Source organism: Coloeus monedula, assembly GCF_965178545.1.
Source record: "Coloeus monedula genome assembly, chromosome: 20".
In the NCBI taxonomy this organism is placed as follows: Eukaryota; Metazoa; Chordata; class Aves; order Passeriformes; family Corvidae; genus Coloeus; species Coloeus monedula.
The window spans coordinates 7,810,456-7,833,288 of NC_138800.1; the positions used below are offsets into that span (position 1 = coordinate 7,810,456).

The following is a 22,833-nucleotide window of genomic DNA, read 5'->3' on the forward strand; positions in this document are numbered from 1 at the left end:
TCCCCCTTGCCCGTGCCCAGCCTGCGACCCACAGCACCAGCAGCAGGACATGCACCAGGACAGGGACAAGAGAAGCAGCCACCACCCTGCACATCTGTACCTGCACATCTGCACAGTGGGGGCTGGCAAAGGACTCTGGAGGTTTGGGCTGTTGGCTTTTCCCTCAGGAGAGGCAAGGGGCACTGACAGTGGCAGGAAAAGACACTGGAAAAAAAACCCAAATCCATTCTTCCCATTGCTTGTCATTATCTCATTCCTAGGTAGCCCTGTGACTCTGCCAAGGGAAGGGATAACTGTGTCCTGAAGTCAAATATTGATGCCACTTACATGAAGTGGATTTTTACTGCACTTATTTCAAACTTAATCATTACTGAGCCCATCCCTGCACAGGGAATTGGCCACAGGTGTGGGAATTAGGGAGATTCAGGTGGAAGTGAGCACTCTATAAGGTGGGAAGAGGGTATAAAAAGGGAGGAAGGGAGAGAGCTTTGCTTTTTTTGGCTGGGGGGAATAGGTAGAAGCTGAGATAGAGGATCAAGCTTTTATCTGCTTTTCTGTAGCTCTTAATGTGAGCCCTGGCTATGATGCAGAAGGGCACTGCTGGGCTGGGTGCTGCTCAAATTCAGAGTAAAAATGTTCATTTTCCCTGCTGTAGAAAGGAAGGCAACAGCAGGGACAGACTGAGTGTCACAAGTGGAGCTCCTCACTGTGCTGAGCAGGACTCTCAGGGCAGAGCTGGAGGGCTGCCTGAATTGGGTCCAAAAAGTGTCATTTGGAGGAATAGGAAATAATTGGGATCATTTTTGCTGGAGCAAAAAGAATAAGCTGCTCAGTGCCACAGTTGCAGGGAATATACTTGTGATGGAGGCTCCAGCAACCTTTCTCCATCCTCTCGTGACCCTTCTCCATCCTCTTGTGTGTGGGGCTGTTCTTTTATGGCAGGGCTCTTTGGGAATCAGCTCTCCAGGCATGTGTGCTATACAAATGTGCATCAGAGCACTGCTAACGAGGCTGACTTGTCCCTGCAGCCCAGACTGCACCAACTGGTAAGTGACATCCCAGTATTTTCCTGGAATGACTTCCCACAAGGCTGTCTCCTGCTAGGTGATAGTCAGACACTTGCAGGCTAATTTATTTTCCTGTTGCTCAGCTGCATAAAGCAACCTCTTATCTTGCAATTTATGAGCATAATATGTAAATATTTGCAAGTGCTACTCAGTTGCCTGGAGAGGTGAGAAAAGCTCATTGTGTAGCAGCACACAGAGGTGATCCCAGGACAAGTTTAACTCCAAGGGGAGGGGTGAGGAGAGTGCAGTGAAAAATCATGGAAGACTCCTGTAAATCAAGTAAATGCTATGCTATGGGGAACTGGGCTGCTACTGGTATGCCCAGTGTTTTAATTCCCAAATTTTGAATTATTTTTAAGGAGCTTGGGGAGTGGAATGATGGCAATAAGTAATTTACAATTGTTCTTGCTGTTACCCAAGGTTGGAAATGCATTTAGATAATGGCTTTTCCCTTTAGTGACTCTGCTGGGGTACTGAAAAATCACAGAACTGAATACAAAATCTGAATAACTTCTAATGTGAGTTTGCCTGGGATGGTGTCCTGTATGAGCAGAAGAGCAAATGCAGCTTTGACTCGCTGATATCAGATGGCAGATCTCCAAATGTTCATTCCCTCCCATCTGGGGTTTCCTGCATCTTGCTCATTTGGTTTCTACTGAGTCTAACACTTGCTAGGAAAACAAACTAATGCCACATAGGGCTTCTGCTGCTTATTTGTGCTGCACAGACTGTCCAAAGCTGAAAATTTCAAGTAATTTTTAATAAGAGATAGGTGTTATTAATGTTCTTGACCCTTATGGCATCTTTTCAGTAGCTGAAGCAGCTGGTGACTGCTGTAAAACTCTATAAAATGGTCATGGTCATGACAGAGCCTCTTGCAAAACCTTCCATGGCTCCTGAAAAATGCTGGCCTTGTCAGAAACATTGGGGTGGAGCAGGGAACATAAAGGCTGAGCACGTTAATGATTAAAATTGTAAGAAAATGTTTGCACAGATGTGACTGACTGCAGCTCTGCCTCTCATTTCCTGGCTCTTAAGTCTGTCCTCACAAGCAGCTCTGCTCAGGCTCACAGCACCCCAAAATTCTGTTTTCAGGGAGATCAGCCAAAACCAGGCAGGGCTCCTGCTCCCTGAATCTGAGAGCTGCAGAGGAAAGGCCACTCTGGGGTTCAGGGAGTCAAGGCTGCCCTCACAGTGCAAGGAGCAGCTGTTAACACAGAGCAGGCAGGATGGAGTGGAGCTGCTGTGTGTGAGCTGTTGGCAGCTCCTGCAGTCCCTGCACCTTGCCATGGGCAGGTTGGGAGCAGGGCTCTGCCTCTCTTGCTGCAGCTCGTCCCAGTTTTTGCTCTCTGGATAACTTCCACAACAACATTATAAATAGACCTTGCTGCTGGGTCCTGTATTCTGCTAAACCACACAGATCTGGCTGCTTTCAGATATAGCTGCTTTCCAAGTTCAAAGTCCTGCTCGCTGCCAAGCTCGTTTTCTCTCCTTAGCAAAAGGATTTCTATTACTGTGGTTGATCAGAGGTAAAGCAAGTCCTCAAATGCGCCTTCACCCAGATTTCATGTGGCTTTGCCTGTTTCCATCCTCAGAGTGACTTCAGTTAAACAGTTCCTCTCCGTTTGTGTTGAGAACCAAGCTGGTGCTCTCCCAGGAAGGAGGGAATGGCAGGATCCAGTCCTTATTCCAGGTTCTTACACCAGCAGGTAAAAGACCATCAAAGCAGCTGACTCTGGGTTGTCACATTTCAGCTTAGGCACAAGATGTGAACAACATTTCCTGGCACAGGGTTTGGAATAGAGAATGAATTTGTGTCAGGCAGAGCTGGATGTGTGCTCAGCACCTCCAACCAAAGGGATCCCCAGTGCCAAATCCAACCAGCCCAGGCACAGCCCCTTTCCCCACGCAGCTCCTGGGGAGCTGATTCACTACCAGGAACTGTGCAGTGCTCCTGGCATTTCACACAAGATCTGAGGCAAATGTAATACCCAGCAGACCTGTTTTTAAAGATACTTTATGAACAGGAGGAGCTTACCTTAAGTTTGTAGATGCATTTTAATGCCATAATCTTTGGATTAAAATGTCTAGATCTAGGCTGTGGTATCTGAAGATATTTTGGTTTTACCTCCAAATTTTTAGTCTAGTTCCTACCAAAACAACCCGCCCAAACTTGACTCTTTTTTCCCCCCTTGTCTACAGCTGAGAAAAGATTCCTGGTTTGCTGCCTGCATAGTTCCCCTTGAACTCCCATCTGATGATTAAGTCAAGACCAGCAGCTGTAAGTACACCTTGCAGGTCTGACTGCAAAGACATACGAGTTTTTCACATCCTATTTCTGGTGATAATGCAAAGACTATAAAAAGAGCAGAGGAACTTTTGGTCACTCCTCTGGTTTGTCCCTCTGCATTCACCATTGCTCAACAGCTCCAAAGTAGAAAAGCCATTCCCTGCCACTGGTGCAGCACAGAGTGACACAAAGATGTGAAACCCAACTGGTTGTGTTCCCACAGCCCCTGTGGGGACATAGTCATTCAAAACTCTTACAGGCAGGGGAAGATTTAAACACACCTGCCACGTTGTCACTGACAGCACTGTGAAAGAATAAGATTTTCTAACTCAGTTTGTAATTTTTCAAAGTAACAGCAAAACTTTTTGCTTGTTGGAGCACTTAGATCATTTCCTCGTTTCTGCTTTCTGCCTTCTGAGTAGGTCCATGCTGTATAATAAATGGAGTGTGACATAAAGGGTGTCATTTACAACCCAAATGCAGGTGCATAACCATTTTCCTTTGCAAACAGCGTGTCAACTGCAGAGCAGTGATCGCTTGAGATACTCCAGTGCTGCCATGAAGACACCTGTGAGCAACTCAGCTTTAGTAACACTCCAGCATGTAATTATTGTGTGTGTGTCATCCCACTTTGGCAGCTCTGAAGTCAAGAGTTGTTGTCTGGCCAGTTTCTCCCTGCTCCCTAATTTCAGATGGAGCAAACCCCGTACGGCCGCGGTTCCTCGGCGCTTCCCTGGCTCTGCTTCCCAGCTGAGCACACCGGATGCCTGGAGCAGGGTGGTTTTGTGTTTTTAGGATAGTCTGGAGCCTGAATGTGGTTTTACTCCTTTGGCAGATGAGTTTTGGATGTTGTCAGTGGGGCCCTGCTTTGATCTTCGCCGCCCAGATCCATCCATGCTGACATGGAGGTGTCGTGAGCAGGGTGAGTGCTCCGGGAGCTCTGGGGGTGTTTGGGGTGTGATGCTTCTGGAGAGAGGGAAATCTTCCAGAGACAAAGATGAAACCCATCCTTCACAGAGAGAATGTGTTTCTGTTGTGCTTCTTTCTGTTTTTCTACTCTGTAAATCACTCTCCTGAGCTGTGCCACGCTGATTCCTGGGCATTCAGGAGTGAGGAAGGATAGGCCTCATTTAATTTGTATTTGTCAGCCTGGAACACTGTTGCACTTCCTAATTCCTGTGCCAAGGGGATCCAAAACATAATATCATACAAGTTAAACTTTACAGAATCAACTAGGTCGGAAAAGACCTTTGAGATTGAGTCCAACCTAAAATATTCATCTTCCACTGAAAGTTTCAGCTACTTAGTGACCACTGAAAGTCAAATCCCTAGACTAGTAGAATAAGTTATTTCAACTCAGGAAAGGTCTTCTTTTTATTTCATTCAGAAGTAGGCAGGTAAATAATCTCAAAGCATTTTTCCTCAGGGAAAAACATTGCTTTTCAGAGTTTTTTAAAAATTTCTGTTAGGAAAAACCTTCATGGGAAAGTAAAAATTTCTCACCAAGAACGTTTTTGATGGCACCTGATGTTTATGAATGCCCCTCGAAAGTTTAAATATCTCACAGGAAGATGAAGCTCTTCCTACCAAGTGTAACTTTCTGCTGATAGGACTCATAAATAATGCAGAAAAGTCAGAATGAAGTTTTATCAGCTTTCCCCTCAGGGAGGGGGTTTATTTTTTATGGGCCAGTAAGGATTAGGTCGTAGGTGATGGAAAGTGTCGTGGTCTATTGTGAGGCCCCTGTGAATGAAACAGCTCTTGGCAGTCACTTCTCCTCCTCTGCCCCCAGGGAAGAGGAGACCTTTGTGCTACAACATCACAGCTGAGTGTTTCTTCTGATTTGTAGGATTCTCTCTTTAGCCACGTCATATAAACTGTTACTGAGATACAAAGATACAGATACATGTGATTTTTCTTGTTCTCAGATAAGCAGAAGGTGAGTCTGTGATAATGTGTAGAAACGGCAGAATTCCATTCACCATTACAGATAAATTCCCTTTTCTTACCCCCAGCACGCTGGAGGTCAGATACCAAGCCCTCGGTGTCCTCAGATCCCCTTCAAAGTAATTCTTAATACTGTAAATCAATGCAGGGGTTTTGTCTTGCTGCCCACTTCAAATAAGCCACTTCTCTGGTGGCCTGTAAGTGACAATTAACGAGATAATGGGAGTAGAAAATAGTTACAGCCAAAGACAAGACTCTGTATCAGGTTACACAAGCTACACTACTTAGATCAGACACTTTTCAGGCTGCTGCATTGTTTTTCTCTATCTGTCATAGATTACAGAAAATGATAGTGCACTGGAAGCTGCTGATGAAAGCCCAGCTTAGTTTTCATCTCAGCACACAATTAATTGTGATTAAAAATGAAACAGACGCTACCTCAGCACTGTAACAAGGTACTTCTGCTGTGGTGCCTGCAGTTATTTACTTGGGCAGACTCAGATCTCATTTTAAATAGACTTTTTGGCTGGGATACAGTCACATCTCTGCTTTTGAAAGCATAGTGCCTCTATACTTAAGGAAATCTGTTCTCTTTTTCCTTCCCAAATTGCTTCCTTACATCACTGATGGTTCAGCAGTCCTTCATCATCCAACACAACTTCAGTGCTATCTTTGATAATTTCCCACCTCTCCTCAGAGGTGCAGCCTGTTCTTGAGTCACTGCTAAAATCTCTGTGGTGAAAACCAACTGCAAATGGGGCTTTGAGCTGCTGCCCTTGCAGGAAGGTGTTGCCATCTCTGAGCAGCTCCAGCATCACTCACAAACGGGAGGCTCTTCCCTGTGTGCCTTAGGAATTTATTTCATCTTTATTTCTCCAGCTCTTCATTCCACTCTCCCACCCCTCTGACTTCACACCCCTCCCAGCTGTGCCCTTCTCAACTTGGCAACTCCTTTTGTTGACTTTTGGATATTTTAGTCTGTTCCCAACTATTCTCTCCCTTTAAAGTCACTTCTTTTGTGTATCTATTTAATGTCCATCACCACCACGGTCCCCTTATATTTGATTTATGCCAAGTATCCCATTTGCATCTTCCTCAGGATGGGAAATGTTTTTGGCTACACACTGCTTTGTATTCTTTAAGTACTTGGTAAGAAGCAAATAGCAGAATTATTTATGAACTAAGCAAGACAACAGTCATTTGTTTTAGCTGTGTTTAGACTAAATGTTTATCAGTGTATTCACTGACACAACATGTGTCTGGGGACTACGTGAGTGCCATTTCCAGTGGCACAGACAAACCCCCTCTTCCCACCTCCATCGTGGCAACTCCAAGTTCAGCTCTTCTCTGCATTTACTAAAAGCTGTGGTGTACTTCATATGCAAGTAAAAATATTTTCCCTTTATAAATTATTTCTATGAAAGCTGTGATATGAATTCTTAGGGAATTTATCCAAACTAGGAATGTTTCCTAGGGTGAACACACCTGCCAATGGTGGAAAACACAATAAAAATTTATTTTCATGCCTGTTTCTTCAGCCAGCCTTCACAAGGTAAGGAGTCCTTTCCAATGTTTCAAGTTCCTATTCCATAGAGTGCCAAGAGATTACAGCTGCACTTAGGAGTGTTTGGACCCTGTAAGTTCTCAGTTCTCTCTACTTGGGATTGAAAATTGCCATAATTAAACATTTGTTGTTTATGCATTAATAGACTTTCACTCAAATACCAGTGTATTTGATATTCCTGGCTCCTCTCTCATACCAGGTGTCATGTCTTTTCAAACACTCTTCCCAATCTGCTTTCTGTATCTTGATAGTCCCATAATGAAGGAATCCTGGTGCTAAGGCACACTGACAGCACTGTGACAGGAGCAGAAAGTTTCTGTGTACATTTGTCACATTGAGGAAAGTGGAGTAGGAGGGGAGAAAATGTGTAGTTCATTTTGTTCAAACTTTGCAGGCAAATTATTTTTACCATTTGTCCTTGAGTATGGAGGGCACTCCCCTGATTTCCTTGGGAATGAATCCCTGACCTCATAAATCTTACTGGGTTTACCTTCAGTGAATTTTAATGTATCCTGAATTCACCTTCTTGCCTTCAAATTATCCTGGGTGATTTAAAATGATGCCCTTGAGTATTAGATTGAGAAACAGGGAGATGGTTATTCATTATTACTGACAGAATTCAGGGTGTTCCTAGGCAGGTAACATGCATCAAGATCCTTTTGTGGCATGTGCTGGTGGTCATTTCCATCCAGTAGAATCATGGGTTTTTTCTTTTTTCCTGAAGAAATGTTAGGACATCACCAGGATAGAAGTCCTGGATGTTATCCATGTGATGGTTTAGCTGAGCTCAGCCTGGGCATCGTATTCAGAGTCTGCTGCTTCTGCTGTTCCAATGCAGTGAGAACCTTCAGAGATTTTTCTTTGTTCTCTTCACATCTGGAACCTTCCTTCATCTGTTTTCTGTTGCACAGATCTTCCTGGAATTTGCCACTTTTCTGAAGTTATCTTGGACAAGAGCAGACTGCTCAGATTAACTGTAAATGTGCACAACTTTAGGGCTAGTTATAAAAGTCATCGTGCTCTTTATGTTTCTCTAAATAACACACACTGTCACTGTGACTGACAGGCCCCTTTCAGTTTAATTTAGGCGCAGGCTTGAATTTAAGGTTCTCCTGGTACCACTTTTAATGGCACTTGCCATAGACTGAAATTTAATGAGTCATGTGTATAACCTTCCACATTTGATGCATGAAATGGTGGGGGTGTGTGCTTAACAATTGAAAAATGAAAAACTCTGGGGAAAAAAGAATCAATATTTGTGTGTTTATACGTGAAGAGGCTGTAAACAGACAATTTGGTCACTACACTTTCTTCAAAGGAAGAGGAGTCAAGTAATTGACATCTCTCTACTGCAGAAACATGATTAAAGATAACAACGAAATTCTTCCACTAATGGGCAAGAAAACAAACCCACCTGGAATTCCCCCCGCAAACCAGCAAGAGAAAAAGGTGACTGAAGGCACTCCCACCAAGAAAAGGTAGGCTCCAGCTCAGTCTAAACCACTCAAACTCCCTGCTTTATCTCCTTTAGGAGATCTTTGCACTGAAATACCACCAACATCTTTGTTCTGTATAACCTCACAAGAATCTGATCTAACGATAGTTAATGCTTCATACATAAAGTGATCTTTTTGTAAGAGATCACATGGAAGAACACACCAGGTTTTATGTAAGAGTTGCTGGCCTGAAAAAAGGGAGCATTTCAAACTCAGCCTGACATGGAAATGTGACAGATTGTGGAGAGCCAGAGGGCTGGGAGAGCAGGAGGTTTGGAAAATCCTACCACAAACAGAAACCTAAATTCACTCTATTTTTCATTATTCTGATGAATGAGACTTCTTTGCTGTTTTATAAAATATTCACTTTCATTCATAATTTATATTAGAGTATTAATAAAGGGTTTGAGGGTTTGTATTTAATATGAATGGAGAAATAAAAGCTGTAATTCCTGCCTGATACTATGAAGTCAACTAAGTTACTGTGGAGTGAGGATGAATTTTCATTCATAAACTTTTCATTCTGGATAATTATTGGTTATTACAGCAATTTCTGAAACTCTGAAGGCCTGGCCAATTGTGGCTGTTCTGACATTTATAATTCTCAATAATCAGAGGAATCACTTTTCACAGGAATTGTGCCATTAGTTATTTGAGCTCCACTGCTTGGGTGGTCCAATTTATCTTTTTGCCATTAAATTCAAAAAGAGAAGCTCTTTAGTGACATATGAGGGAGACAAAGTGTCTGAAAAGCTCGTGATACACCCAGCACTTCAAAAAGGGGCGATTCTATGGCAGACCGTGTAGTTACAAGAACATTGCCAAAGCCAAGCCCTCAATTACTTAACTCCTATCTCACATTCATTGTGGCCTCAGGAACAGTAACCTTGGGGTTTTTCCCACCTCTCAACGCAGAGCTCAGGGTGTGGCTGGCAGCATTCCTGTAACACACAGCACAGACATCACGTGGATTTTAATGCAGGGCTTTAACATATTCTATTAATTATATGTTCCAATGCTGCTTTATCCTGTTCCTTCAAAACTCTGCCTCCAACCACCCCACCAGCAGCTGCTGCACTCCCAGGGTGGCGTTTCTCACTCTCAGCGTGTGTTGGCAATATTCGCTTTCTTGAAGCGGCATTCCCTGCTTGAAGGTCCTGGAATTTGGGTGGACTGACAATCTGTAATTAAGCACAGGAAATCCGAGGGGCAGGCGGGGAGGAGGCTGTCAGAGGCTGCTGATGTCTCTGGGCAGAGCACCCGGCCACGTCAGCACCTGGCTATTTGATGGCACCCTGCTTTGCACGGTGGCTTTTGGGGTGTTTCTTCCCCCCATGACATCCCCACAAGCCAGGAGAGGTGAGGTCTGTCAGCCCCCAAAGCAGGGTTCCCTTTCCAGCTGTTGGGTGCCAGAATTAACACCTCGACCACCAAGCCTTTGGAAAACGAGATGAACTGGATAATGCTGTTTTTAGCAAATATCAGCAGGTTGTTCAGTAATGAAACACTGCATTTTAGCAGCAGTACCTGTACTTTACTTCAACAAGATTTTTTGGGGGAAGATGCAGTTAGAAAAAAACGCCCTGTGGACAAACCCATAAATATTAGGTGAATTGGAAAGGTTTTCCAGGTGACTACTGCAACATTTTAGAAATGTAAGATGGTTTCTGAACAACAGCCCCTGTGGGAGTTGCTGCTTCCACCACTGAAACTCCTCTGCCTGTGGTGAGCTGTAGCTGAGTAGTTTTACTGAGATCCAGTAAAACCAAGTCATTGATTTTTGCCTCTCAACTCTGCAGGCTTTTAGAAGGTGAAATCTTTCCTATTACCTTTTCTGTGTTGTTTCAAATTTTATTTCTTTTCACTATAAATATTTATATAATTATTTTTAGGGAAAGTAAAGTTAAATGTCATGCAGGCAAGAGGACACATTCAGGCCTGGCTGGTGGAAATGCCTGATGTCACTGAACATGTGACCTTTCAAACTTTCTGATTTCATCATTATCACTGCTGATGGGCTTGAAATGATCCATCCTGATGGCTCCTGGCTGGAGAAGCAGGGACTGGGATTAAAAGCAAAAAGCATTTGTGTGTGCAGGACACACGTGTGGCTGGGCAGGGACAGGAGCTGGGTGCAAGGCTGGTTTAGAGACTGCTGCTTACACATGTTGGGATCTGATGCCATGTGCTCTAAAAATACCTTGGGAATTTTGCCCATCTGCCTGCTTGGAAGAGCTGGGCACAGGCTGGAGGTTGGGATCCCCTCAGGGGAAAGCAGATAAGCCTCTGCTCCAGCTCAGTCAGGTTTAATGCCAGGAGAGATTAATTGTCAAGCTTGCCCTTGGTAGTTCTTTTCTTGGTTTACATTTGGGCTTGCCTTTTATCACTGATATTTTTAAACTGCACTGTCTTCAACAGTTCCCACTTTTTTCTGGAGATTGATGGCTTTGAGAGCAGTGCAACTCCCAATAACACCTCTCCCCCCGTGTTTTCCAAACCGATGGATTCAAATATCCGCCCGTGGTAAGTTACAGATGCACAAGCAATGGTCCTGCTGCAAATACACCTATTTGCTTCCCAGCAGCTTCCCCTTAATTCTCCTTGGGCCTCAGTGCCAGGATTTCACATGACTTTTCATAGTTTTTGGTCACTTCAAAGACAGAACTTGACTGGAGATTTATCTTTGGTTTTATCTACTGCTGTCAATTGCATGGAATAAATCAGGCCTCAGATTGGAATAAATTTAAAATAGGTTGTTTTTTTTTAATCTTAGCCTCTTATTAATGATGCATTAGAACAAACTCCATGCTCTCATTTGAGTGTTTTCTGCTGTGTGAAGGCCACAGCTTAATTTAGCAACCCCTGTTCCCAGCTGGCTGCTGATGTCTTCCCTCTATTGCTCATTAACAATCAAATGTGGAAATGCTGAATCTGAAATATTCAAAGCAGCCATTTATGCTGAATGAATAGAGAAAAATTATGACTGGGAAGAATACACTTAATTTTAAAAAAATGTGTGGGGTGCTAACAGCTGATAATTACGAGTAAGGGAAATACGTAACAAATCTGGCATAGACCCAGAGTGGCCAAAGGTTTTTGTGTCTGAGGATGTCTGGTCAGCTTTTAGGAATGAGCTGACAGGCTGATTTTGGTTTCAGAGGAGAGGTGTCCAAATTTCCCCCTTGCTCAGGAAGTGACCTGCACATGTGCTTTGTCACCACATTACTCAGCTTTCTGCAGACAAGTGGCAGATGGAGTAAGAATGGACTCAGAGTTCCCAGGTTTATTTCAAAGGGAAAGGAATACCTGCAGAGCAGTGCTGAACTCTTGCATTGCTGTCCATGCATCTGTTTGATCAATATTTAATAGCTCAGATTCCCTAAATTATTAACCTGAGTTAGTTCACCCAATCTGAACCTTAGAGAAAACAAAAGTACAAATAAAAATCTCATTTATTCTAATTTTTCTAAGTCAGATCTGCTTTTAGGACTGTGTGGAAATTATGTACAGCAATTACAAAATATCAATGCAATTGAAAATCCTTTAAATGTATCATCTAAATATCTATTTAGGGCCCAGTCCTCAATTTCTTTCAAGCCAGCCACAAAACACTCCTGAGTTGCCTACAGTGTTCTGTGTAGTCAATCTTTAGGTAAATCACTTTCATTGTGGGCTTGCAACCCACTTACTGCCACTGATTTAACACTTGTTTTGTGCCAGATGACAAAGTAAGCATGTGAAAAGGAAGAATGTCAGCTTCAAGCACTGAGGATGATGCATAAAAAAGCAGTGATCATTTAAAAAAAAGAAAAAAGTTCCCCCAGTTTCAGGATCTGTAGTGAAATAATATAGCAAAACACAAAGCAGATTGCTTTCCTAATGTGGTCTTTTAAAAAATATAATAAAATCCTGCGAGACTCTTCATTTTTATCACTCACTTTAAAGTTCCTGTGGGAGATAAAATGACAGAATTAAAAGGCCGATGTCAAACTGGACTAATTTAAGCTCCAGTGTAGATACTCTGTCCTGCCATTGACTGTTTCTTCATGCAATCTGCCAAAATACCTGCTAGCATCTTGGCACATGTGCTTTTCTGTTCTCTGTAGTGCATCTGGAAATGGGGAAGACATGGATTCCCCACAGTCTCTTCAGGATGATGCCACTGAATACAGCCCCAATGTTGAGAGTTGTGGGTGAGTGGAGACACAAATATTTCTCAGCACATTTTCAGCTGATTAATTCTGTGGTAGGGTAGATATTACCTATTTTTCGTGCGGTGTTTTAGGAAAAAAGGTCATGTGTGTGCATGCCTTTCTGATTCTTCAATAATTAAATGTTGAAATAAACAACTCTAATCTCTCAAATCTCATACTTAGTGTGAGGATCCTTTATATATAATGTGTGTTTTATCATAATGGCAACACAGGACCTACACACCACAATTAGGCATGGACTATTTCTGATCGGGGGAAATATGAAATTCTTCCTTTTTCCAGAATAAAGGATGATCAGAAAGTGGTGTAAGATGTGAGGTTAAAGTCTCTTCTGCTGTGAGAGAGAAGGTGCAGCTGGAGAGCAGCTTTTTTCCTAGAAGAATGGATAAACTGGAAAAAACACAAAATACTTGAAAAATGTGGTGTTTTATTATAAACCCCCTCTCAATAGCCCACTTCCTTGCAAATAAGCAATGTGGGAAATGTTCTGAGATATCCATGGAAGTGGGGCAAGTTCATGTGGTCTGGGGCGAGTAATTGTATTTGGTTTTCCTCTCATTAATAAAATAAAATAAACCGGGATAAAGTAACCAGCAATTTCATGATGGTTTCTCACAATTCAGTGCTAACACATCCCAAGGCCCTGAGCTGACAAGTGCCAGGAAGAAGCTGAAGAGGAACCTGTTCCGGGCAGTGTCCGAGGGGAACGTGGAGGAGCTGCAGCGGCTGCTGGCAGAGCTGAAGGAGCGATCGAGCGCCTGCACCAACCTGCCCGTGCCAGGTGAGCTGGGCACAAACCTGGGGGGGGAGTTGCCAGCTCTTCTGGTGGCTCAGGTGCAGTCTAAACCTGGGAAGTGTCTTTATTTCCCTCTGAGTTTGGGAGTTAAGGCACTGGGACACCCAACAGGAAAACCAAGGGCATTGGTTGCCTTGGTGCTCAAATATAAAGTGAGCAGAATGGAGTCATGGTTTGGCAAATAGTTTACATTCCTCTGTATCCCTCGGATTTCACCCCTAATGAACAGAAGTTTAATGAGTAACAGTGATCTGATCTCAGAATTCGCTCTTGTAGATTACCTGATGAAAAAATTCACAGCTTCAGACACCGGCAAAACTTGTCTGATGAAAGCTCTGCTGAACATCAACCAGAACACAAACGAGATGGTGAACATGCTCCTGTGCTTTGCAGAGGAAAATGGCATTTTGGAGAGATTTATTAATGCAGCATACACAGAAGATGCATATAAAGGTATTGCCATCTGATAGCAGTTTCAGGTATATGGTTCAACATGCCATCCATAAAATAATGATGGTTTAAATCCCTTAAACCAACTTCTGTTCATTATCCCTGGTGCCATCCATTGTGAAACATCATTAATGTTTCAGAGTGCGTTTGAGAGGCTCAGCCCTAAGTTCCTGTGTCTGTTTTTTCAGGCCAGACAGCTCTGAATATTGCCATTGAGAGGAGACAGTATGAAATCACCCAGAGCCTCATTGAAAAAGGAGCTGATGTCAATGCCCGTGCCCAGGGTATTTTCTTTAATCCCAAACACAAGCATGAAGGCTTTTATTTTGGTAAGTGGAATTGAGATATTTCTAGAAAAGTTAAGAAGTAATGCCCAAAGTTTTATAAAACAAGAGCTCAATCCAGTACAATCAATATCTAAATGTACTTTCATATATTAGTATGCTTAACACAATATTTTCTCTTCTGATTTGAATACCTGAAATAAAACATGACCACTTGTTGCATTTTATGATCCTGTAGGTGAAACTGCACTGGCTTTAGCTGCATGTACCAACCAGCCTGACATAATTGAACTGTTAATGGACAATGCCAGGACCAATATTTCCTCTCAGGATTCCAGAGGAAATAATATCCTCCATGCGTTAGTTACCGTGGCAGAGGACTCCAAAACCCAGAATGACTTTGTGATCAGAATGTATGATATGATTCTGCTGAAAAGTAAAGACAGAAATCTGGAAACAACCAAAAATAAGGAGGGTTTGACACCACTGCAATTAGCTGCAAAAACTGGGAAATTAGAGGTGGGTGTGATTTCAGTAGCATCTAAGAGAAACTGGTGCTCTGACACATCTCTTTCCAGGCTGGTTATGCTGTTTTGTATCAGTATTTGGTGAGCTAATTTGGTTCAAAGCACAAACAAATATTTCCACTGCAACGTTGTTTTTATGCTTCAAGGTTTCTCTGTAACTCCCCCCCTCTACAAACTACACAAGCTGTTTAGAACCAGCCTTCTGTTGTACAGAAATTCTGCATTCACCACCAGACAATTCCAGAGAGCTCACTAGAACTGCTCTGCTGTGCTGCTGTAGAATTTGGTTTTGATAAATCAACTGCAGCATAAAGAACTGACAGTGGGATGATTTAGAAAGTAATTAAGTTAAAGGAAAGCAAAAATGAGTACATGGAAAATTGTGCTTTCATGCTTTAGAAAAATATCTGAGAGAAAATCCGAAGGCATTAAAAATGCTGTACTTATTTCTTAGAGGTTTTCTATCTCCAGCACCCCTCACTGAGTAACACAATTACAAATACATTAAATTGCACAACTGTACGTAACAGGTAAAAGGAGGGAGTTTGGGCAAGTATGGTCATGTGCTGTCTCCTTTCCCATGAACAACACAGCTGCTGACAAATGATGCTGTTCATGTTTTAGATTCTGAAGTACATCCTGAGCAGAGAGATCAGAGAGAAACCCAACAGGAGCCTGTCACGAAAATTCACAGACTGGGCCTATGGTCCTGTTCAGTCTTCCCTGTATGATCTGACAGAACTGGACACCACTGCTGACAACTCAGTGCTGGAAATCATTGTCTATAATACAAATATTGGTGTAAGTTACCTATTTTTAAATAAAAAATGTATTTTTTTTTAGCAGCACACCCATTTCAGATGTGTCAGCCTAGGCAACCAACTAATTATTTCTAAAAGTAAACAGTAATTTTTGGTTCTCAGTTTTTGTATCAGGAGCAAGATAAATTTTATACCTCTGGACATTGTCAACTGTAAGCAAATATGCATATTCAGCTCCTGAAACACAGGTGAGGTATTTTGGGAGTGTCTTTTCCTGCATTTGAAACCTTAATCTGCCTTCTAGAGGAACATAAATATGGCCGAGCTGGTCAGACCAAATAAACTTTACTTAACAGGTTTGTATTTTAGGTGTTTAGGAGTCTTTGCTTTTCAAATCCAGAATTTTGCATTTGTTGAATTCAAATCCAGCCGCAAAACTTCCAAAGGAAGCAGGACCAGAAGTTCACAGGGCAGTTTTAGCTCAGTCATGATTCACCAGGCTGAGAACGGCAGCTTATCCCAGCAGGAGGGGGAGTTGTCCCTTTGTCCGTCCTCAGGGTGGGTCTGACACATCCCTGAGCACAGAGGTGTTTCCAGAGCAGCAAGGATGGAATGGAATGAAATACACAAAATTCATGCCTGAAATTCAGTTTCCTTACAGGCAGCAAGTTGAAATATTTAATTTTTTAAAAATCGTCTTTCTTTCTCCTCAGAATCGTCACGAAATGCTGACTTTGGAGCCTCTGAATTCACTGCTGAGGATGAAATGGAAGAAGTTTGCACGGCACATGTTTTTCATGTCCTGCTGTTTTTATTTCCTGTACAATGTAACATTAACATTGGTTTCCTACCACAGGCCTAATGAAAATGTAGTGAGTACAGCAGCTGAATCTCACCAATTTTACTGACTTAAAATGCATGAGTATTTCCTGAATTGTATCTAAAATGCTGAAATAAAACCAGATATTTGAATATCTGGGTGTAGAGAGACCAGGTTCTCCTACATCAGGGTGGGAGCATCACATTTGCATTTTGTGGAAGTGACCTAAAATACAAATACATGATACAAAGACTGTTAAATTTCTGAAAGTGTGGAGAAGGTATTTTGGTTTTCCTTTAAGAAAGAAACTTCTGATATTTCAAACACTTCTTTTAGGGGGCTGATTGTGTAAATAAGAAGAAAATTCTCACTGGAAGGGAAGAAATTGTGAACCCCAGGGTGTGAGGGTTTCTGGTGCTTTGCCTTTTACCCTTCAGGGATGGAACTGAGATTTTCATTCTGGATTTGTCTTGCAGGCTCCTCCCTACCCACTCGCTCTGACCCGTGGGGTGGGGTGGCTGCAGTTGTCAGGACAGGTGATGGTTATGTTAGGAGCACTATTTTTAGCCATAAAAGAGGTAAGACATTTTAATAACAAATACATAACAAAATACGTAAAGAACTTCTCTAAATTTATGAATACACTGATGATGATATTGGCAATACACGTGGAGTATCTGTGATATATGTAATTTTTAAATCTTTGGTACAATCACTTATTCAGAATGAGCCTGCTTTTATATATTTGAATACAACTGTGACACAAACATGAGGGTATTTTCCTTTCAAATTTTCAATGCAGAGATCAATATCAATATTGTCAAATTATTGGCTTTAAGGACAATTGAATTGCAACTGGTAATGAAAAGAAATCCCATGGTATAATTTTGCCATATACTGTAAGTAATGGCAAATGTAAGTAAGTAATGGCAATTAATGTAAGTAATTAAAAACAGTAACTGAAACTATGCCAGAGACAACAGAATTTTAATCTTTGAATTTACAGCCCAAAAAAAAAATTAATTCTAGAAGTTACCATGTGTTATCAGTAGATGGATTGGTTTTGAACACCAGTTAAACTATTTTGAAAAATAGATTTTGAGGCCTGTTTTCTCTTCCACCATGCCTGTAATTTATGTATCTGCCTGCACAGAGTGTAGCCATCTTCCTGCTCAGGCCCTCAGACCTGCAGTCAATTCTCTCTGACGCCTGGTTCCACTTTGCATTGTAAGTTTGACATGTATATATGTATATTTTATACTGTATATAAAATCCTTCCCTATCTCATGGTCACAGAGAATGTGCTCCTGTAGCAGATATTCACTTTTTCCTTGAAATTATCAGTTTTAGAGGGATGGATGGAAGTTTACCTGCAGCTTTTCTGTAACACAAACTATTGGTTGCTCTGTTGGTAACAATACCAGGGTTGATGGGCATGGAGTGGATTTTTCCCACCTACCAGTGTCTTCCCTGTTTGTGAAAAATCTGTAATTATTCTATCAATTCATTAAGCTAAAGCTGCAATTAAATAGCTTCTAAGATATTATAATATTCTAAGATATTATTATAATAAAGACAGATTTTTAATGTCTCTGCCAGCAAAATCTGCATTAACCAGCTGTTTTGGGGAGAATAGTTTACCTAAATTAAGCTTTAATAAGTTTAATCTTTATGTGTTAATATACCGCTTGCACTGACCTATTTTATCTTTAAACTATAATGGTAATTTCATGGGGAGAATAAAAAGCAGCAAGAAATAACAAATGAAGCATAAAGAGAAAAGAAATCTTGTTTTCGTATTTTTCCATTCTGTTGTTGGTTTTGTGCTAGTAATTTCTCTTTTACATATATGTTTGTTTTTTAACAGTTTTATACAAGCTTTGCTTGTGATCTTCTCTGTCTTTTTGTACTTGTTTTCCTACAAAGAACACCTGGTGTGTCTTGTTTTGGCAATGGCCCTTGGCTGGGCCAATATGCTCTATTTCACCAGAGGTTTCCAGTCCATGGGCATTTACAGTGTGATGATTCAAAAGGCAAGTTTTTCCTTTGTTTTCCTTTGTTTTACAATGATACTCCATTGTTCCACAATCCAAATCAAGTCTATTCAGCAATTATATGTAATTTATACTTAATTTTGAAATGTTTTATTTCCAGTTTTTACCTATTATTTCAGCAGAACACACTATATCATTTAAATAGCAGGAACTAGTTTATATCTTCATATTGCCATCTTATTGCATTAAATAGGTGAGTAGCTTGTGTTTTTTCCAGCTAATGTAGTTCTGCAATTTAATTGCATCAGAATCTGTAATGTCTGTATTGTACAGAATTAGTCACTCTCAGAAGAACACACCAGGCTTGAGATAAAAAATCAGACCTTTGGGTTTGTTTGCTCAATGAAAGCAGCCTGATGCTTTAGTGTGTGCCTCCCCTGTATCCCTGTAGAATTCATAAGCACAAAACTAGTTCTGAATTTTAATTTCTGTCCACTGTTTCATTCCATTTTTAGGTCATCCTGCAAGATGTGATAAAGTTTTTGGTTGTCTATATCGTGTTTTTGCTGGGATTTGGTGTAGGTAAATATTACTGGAGAAAAGCACTGATGCTCTGTGTGAGTAAAAATTTTAGCAATATTATGAATAAGAACCCTGTTTTCATGATGAGAGCTCATGTTGGGGTTTCTTCTGGATGTTAAGTTTAGATGTGAACAGATGAGGGATTTGGCTCAGTCTCAAATCCCTGGAATTTCATTTGGATGTGGGCTCTTTCTGCTTCCTGGAGCTGTCATCTGGCTGTGTGTTGTGGCTGGGCAGCTCTGGCTCTCTTAAGCATTTTGAGTTCTTTGGGATGAAATGCTCTGTATTCCTAAATAATAATTGTGACCAAAATTTCCTTGTGCTTTCTTCCCAGCTCTTGCTGCACTGATTGAGACGTGCCAGGAGGGTGGGGAATGCCGTTCCAACAGCAGCCTGGGACCTGTCCTGATGGATCTTTTCAAGCTCACCCTAGGACTGGGTGACCTGGAGATCCAGCAGAACTCCAAGTACCCCGTTCTGTTTCTCCTGCTCCTCATAACTTTCGTTGTGTTGACTTTTGTTCTTCTCTTGAACATGCTGATTGCATTAATGGGAGAAACAGTGGAGGATATTTCTAAGGAGAGCGAGCACATCTGGAAACTCCAGGTTTGTTTGGGAGTTTGCTTGGTGGAGTGCAGGTGCTTGGGCTGAAATCCTCACACTGACAGAACAGGTTGGGTGTTAACAATAATCCCCATTTGTGTTTGGGAGTGAAAAAGTAATTGCAGTATTAGAGAATTGTGGTAACTTTGGAATTAACAATCCTAAAGGTGATATCATGGCTTGGATTTCCAACCCATGCACTGTCACATACCTTCATGACTTTCATTCCCCTGGATATGTCACAGAATGATGTGTTCCACTATTTTTCCAGGAATCTGTGAATCCCTATTTGCACAAATCATCAGTGATGTGTTATTTGCTGTTGTTGGTGTTGGCTGTGGGGGGAGGTTTGACCTGTCATAAACTGCATGCTGTGAAATCAGAGCATGGCTAACCATACTCATGTAACTGTTTACTGTCAATAGAGAGCCAGGACTATTTTGGAATTTGAAAAATTCTTACCAAAATGCCTGAGGAAAAAATTCCAGCTAGGAGAACGGTGTAAAGTGGCTGAAAATGACACCAGGGTGTGTTTAAGGTAAAGCAACATAGAATCATGTGCTATCAATTCTGCTCTCTTTATGCTGCTTCAAGTTTATTTCTCCTTAAAACCCTCTTTAAAATATTTCTATTATCTCTACAAATTATGCTATATGTACAAAAATATTCTTTGGTTTCTTTTTCAGTTGTAACCAATTGTTTAAATAGGGAAAATGTATAAATTTTTATGTAGACAATTTTTTGGTAAGAAAGCAGATTTTCATCTTCCTGTGTTTTTACTGTAGAAGTATCAAATCTGCTTGCAGTAAATGTCACTTTATCATAATCTCCTTTGAATGTCAGCTTTAAAGCAATCATAGTTAAGTTGATTGGTAATTGATGATTACCATATTAAAGAACTGCGCTGTTTAATGAAAAATATTTAAATATTTCAAGACTGTACTACCAATGTGTGAAATTATGAAGTTGTCTTAGTATTATTCTCATGTTCATATAGTGCCTAACACTGCAAAAGACATTCAGGCTTTTAGTCCCAACAAACCAGGTGGTAAAATGTCACAATCCCAGGAAGGAATAAAGGGGGAAGATCAATGATGTAGCTGGGGAATAATGCATGGTGATAACACAATTTATGTACAATGTAAACAGGATTAATGAAGTGAAATGGACCGAGTGGAAAACCCATGTTTCATTTATTAATGAAGATCCAGGGCCAACAGGTACTGTGGAATTTTGACACCTTATTTGTACAATCTCTTCTTCTTAGAAATGCTTTTTTATACAGTTTTATACCTTTAAAAATATAAACTCTTCTATTAAACCACACGTTATTGCTAGAGAAACTAATGGTTAATATGGCAGTGGTGTTTAATTACTTTTAAAGACTTGGAGAGGGCTGGTTACAAACAAGTTTTGTAGTATATATATTGGATGACATAAGTGTTGGCCAGGAAATCAGAGACATCCATCTGCTGCCAGGGCAGGAGTGTCCTGGAGAAATGAGCTCCCTCTGGGATGAAAAATGTCTGTAGAAGATATGGTAGCAAACTGAGAGCTTGCTGTTTAAATAAATACATCTTTTTAACAACAAAAAGAAGCGCCAAACTCCGATCTTGCCTATACAGTTTCTACCATATCCTGTTTTGTTTACAATGCATTTTTTTGCAGATCCAAGCAAAATTCAAGATAATTCAAGAACTAATAGCAAAAACACCCTGAATACGTTTGAAGACATGGATGATTTGCCTGAAACTTCTGTCTAGTTGTGCTGTGCTTGACATGTGGCTCTTCTGAAGGTTAAAAGCATCAGCAGTGGATGCTGAAAGCTTTGTGGCTGTTTTGGACAGCTGTAACCAGCTGGAACACAAACTTTCAGTGACACAGTCTGATGGCTTGAACCCATGTAGCAGAGCAACTGAGCTGAAATAAATGGGACTATTTCACTGGGTCAGTTCTGAGCCTCTCAAACTGTTGCTGTCCAAGTTTGCCTGATGCTCCTCAAACTTGGCTCGAGATGTTTAACTGGATAAAAAAGGTCAAATGTGAGATATTTCTTCCTTTTGTGGAAAATTAAGGTCATCATGATCCCAATCTGCTGATTTTTGGACTCTCTTACTCATGAGAAACTAATTTTGTACACTAAGAAAAAAAAAAGGTTCTTGTCATGGAGAAAAGCAAAGCATTTCAGTTCTGAAGACGACTAAATGAAGTAGGTTATTTTGAAATAACAATGTTCTGGGCACATTTGCAGCTTTTGCATTGACTGTCAGTGTTACTGGAGGCTTGGTTCCACAAGTTGGAAAAAGCCTCCTTACGTCCAAGGATCTTTGCCTGATCTGTTTTCCTCTGTGCAATCCCCAGGGTATAACGTGGAGTTTACTGCTGTTTATTTATTGCTGTGTGTCTGTGCCTTCCCATAGAATAACAGGGCAGAAATATAATTCCTGATGGAGGACATTTGCTCCAGTCACATCATCTTTACATTTCCTCCTTGGCTTTTCCATGCTGTTGCATCTTCCTACATAAAAAGTTACCACACTAGAAGTTCTTCTGAATTAATTTTTGCATTCAACCACTTCAGGAAAATAAGTAGTCAGTATTTCTTCCCCAAATGAACAAAATGAGTTCAATGCAATGCAATTCCAGACTTTATTTTTCATTCAGAGGACTCTGTAATGCATTTCTGTAGCTCTTATTTCACTGCCTGTGATGACCAAGTACTATGAATTATATTTTTAGTTTTCTATTTTATGTGTGTATATATAAGGAGAAACATTTGTTCTGTGTACTTTTAAATTTCAATCAACATGTGTCTCCAGTGTCACGGCTTTTCATCAGAATTATTCATGTGGTGCCTGTTTTAAAGGTGCTATTTTAGGTAAGACTCAGGGGAACTCAGTTTTGTGTTTGAATGATAATAAGAATTGCATTGGATTTTGCAGCTGTGGGCAAAATGATCCAAAAGACTTTCTTAAGACAGAAGAGAGCGTGAGGGAACCCTCCAGTGGGAAGGATAATGCAAAGATATTTACAGGGATGGTGAACGTGGGTCCTGCTGCCCAACCAGCCTCCTACAGATGCTGTGTCCTGAGTTTCCAGCCATGGCCTGGATGGATGGGATCCAAAGGAAACTGAAGTTGTATTCTGGCAGGGCACAGGAATTTGAGGGGAAGGACATTTGTGTACCCACAGACCACGTAACACCTGAGCACTGTTTGGCTTTCTCAGTAGGAGATTGTGAGGATGAGAAGAAAAATTCCAGCGGTCTTGGAACCTTTAAGCTTTGCTGGTTAATTTTGCACCGAAGCTGCCAAGGAAGGACTGCACAAGGTCTGTTTGGATTCTTTCAGTGCCAGTTTTTGTACAAAGGGAAAAAATACCTCTTCACACATACTCAGGAACCAGGCTGAGCCATGAGGCTCTGGTCACTGGAAACAC

General features: G+C 41.2%; 1 protein-coding gene across 1 annotated transcript; it reads left to right on the plus strand.

Moving 5' to 3' along the window:
* Window positions 1-633: 633 nt before the first annotated feature.
* On the plus strand, window positions 634-21,158 carry TRPV3 (transient receptor potential cation channel subfamily V member 3; the record flags this gene model as incomplete). Its single annotated transcript, XM_082294691.1, is given in 21 exon segments — window positions 634-664; window positions 667-736; window positions 738-910; window positions 913-973; window positions 8,224-8,346; window positions 10,783-10,887; window positions 12,471-12,557; window positions 13,202-13,359; window positions 13,651-13,827; window positions 14,013-14,153; window positions 14,347-14,627; window positions 15,260-15,436; window positions 16,110-16,268; window positions 16,693-16,794; window positions 17,370-17,443; window positions 18,084-18,249; window positions 18,726-18,792; window positions 19,127-19,398; window positions 19,821-19,933; window positions 20,545-20,615; window positions 21,064-21,158. Coding segments are annotated over 21 exon segments (2,703 nt in total).
* Between the last annotated feature and the right edge of the window lie 1,675 nt (window positions 21,159-22,833).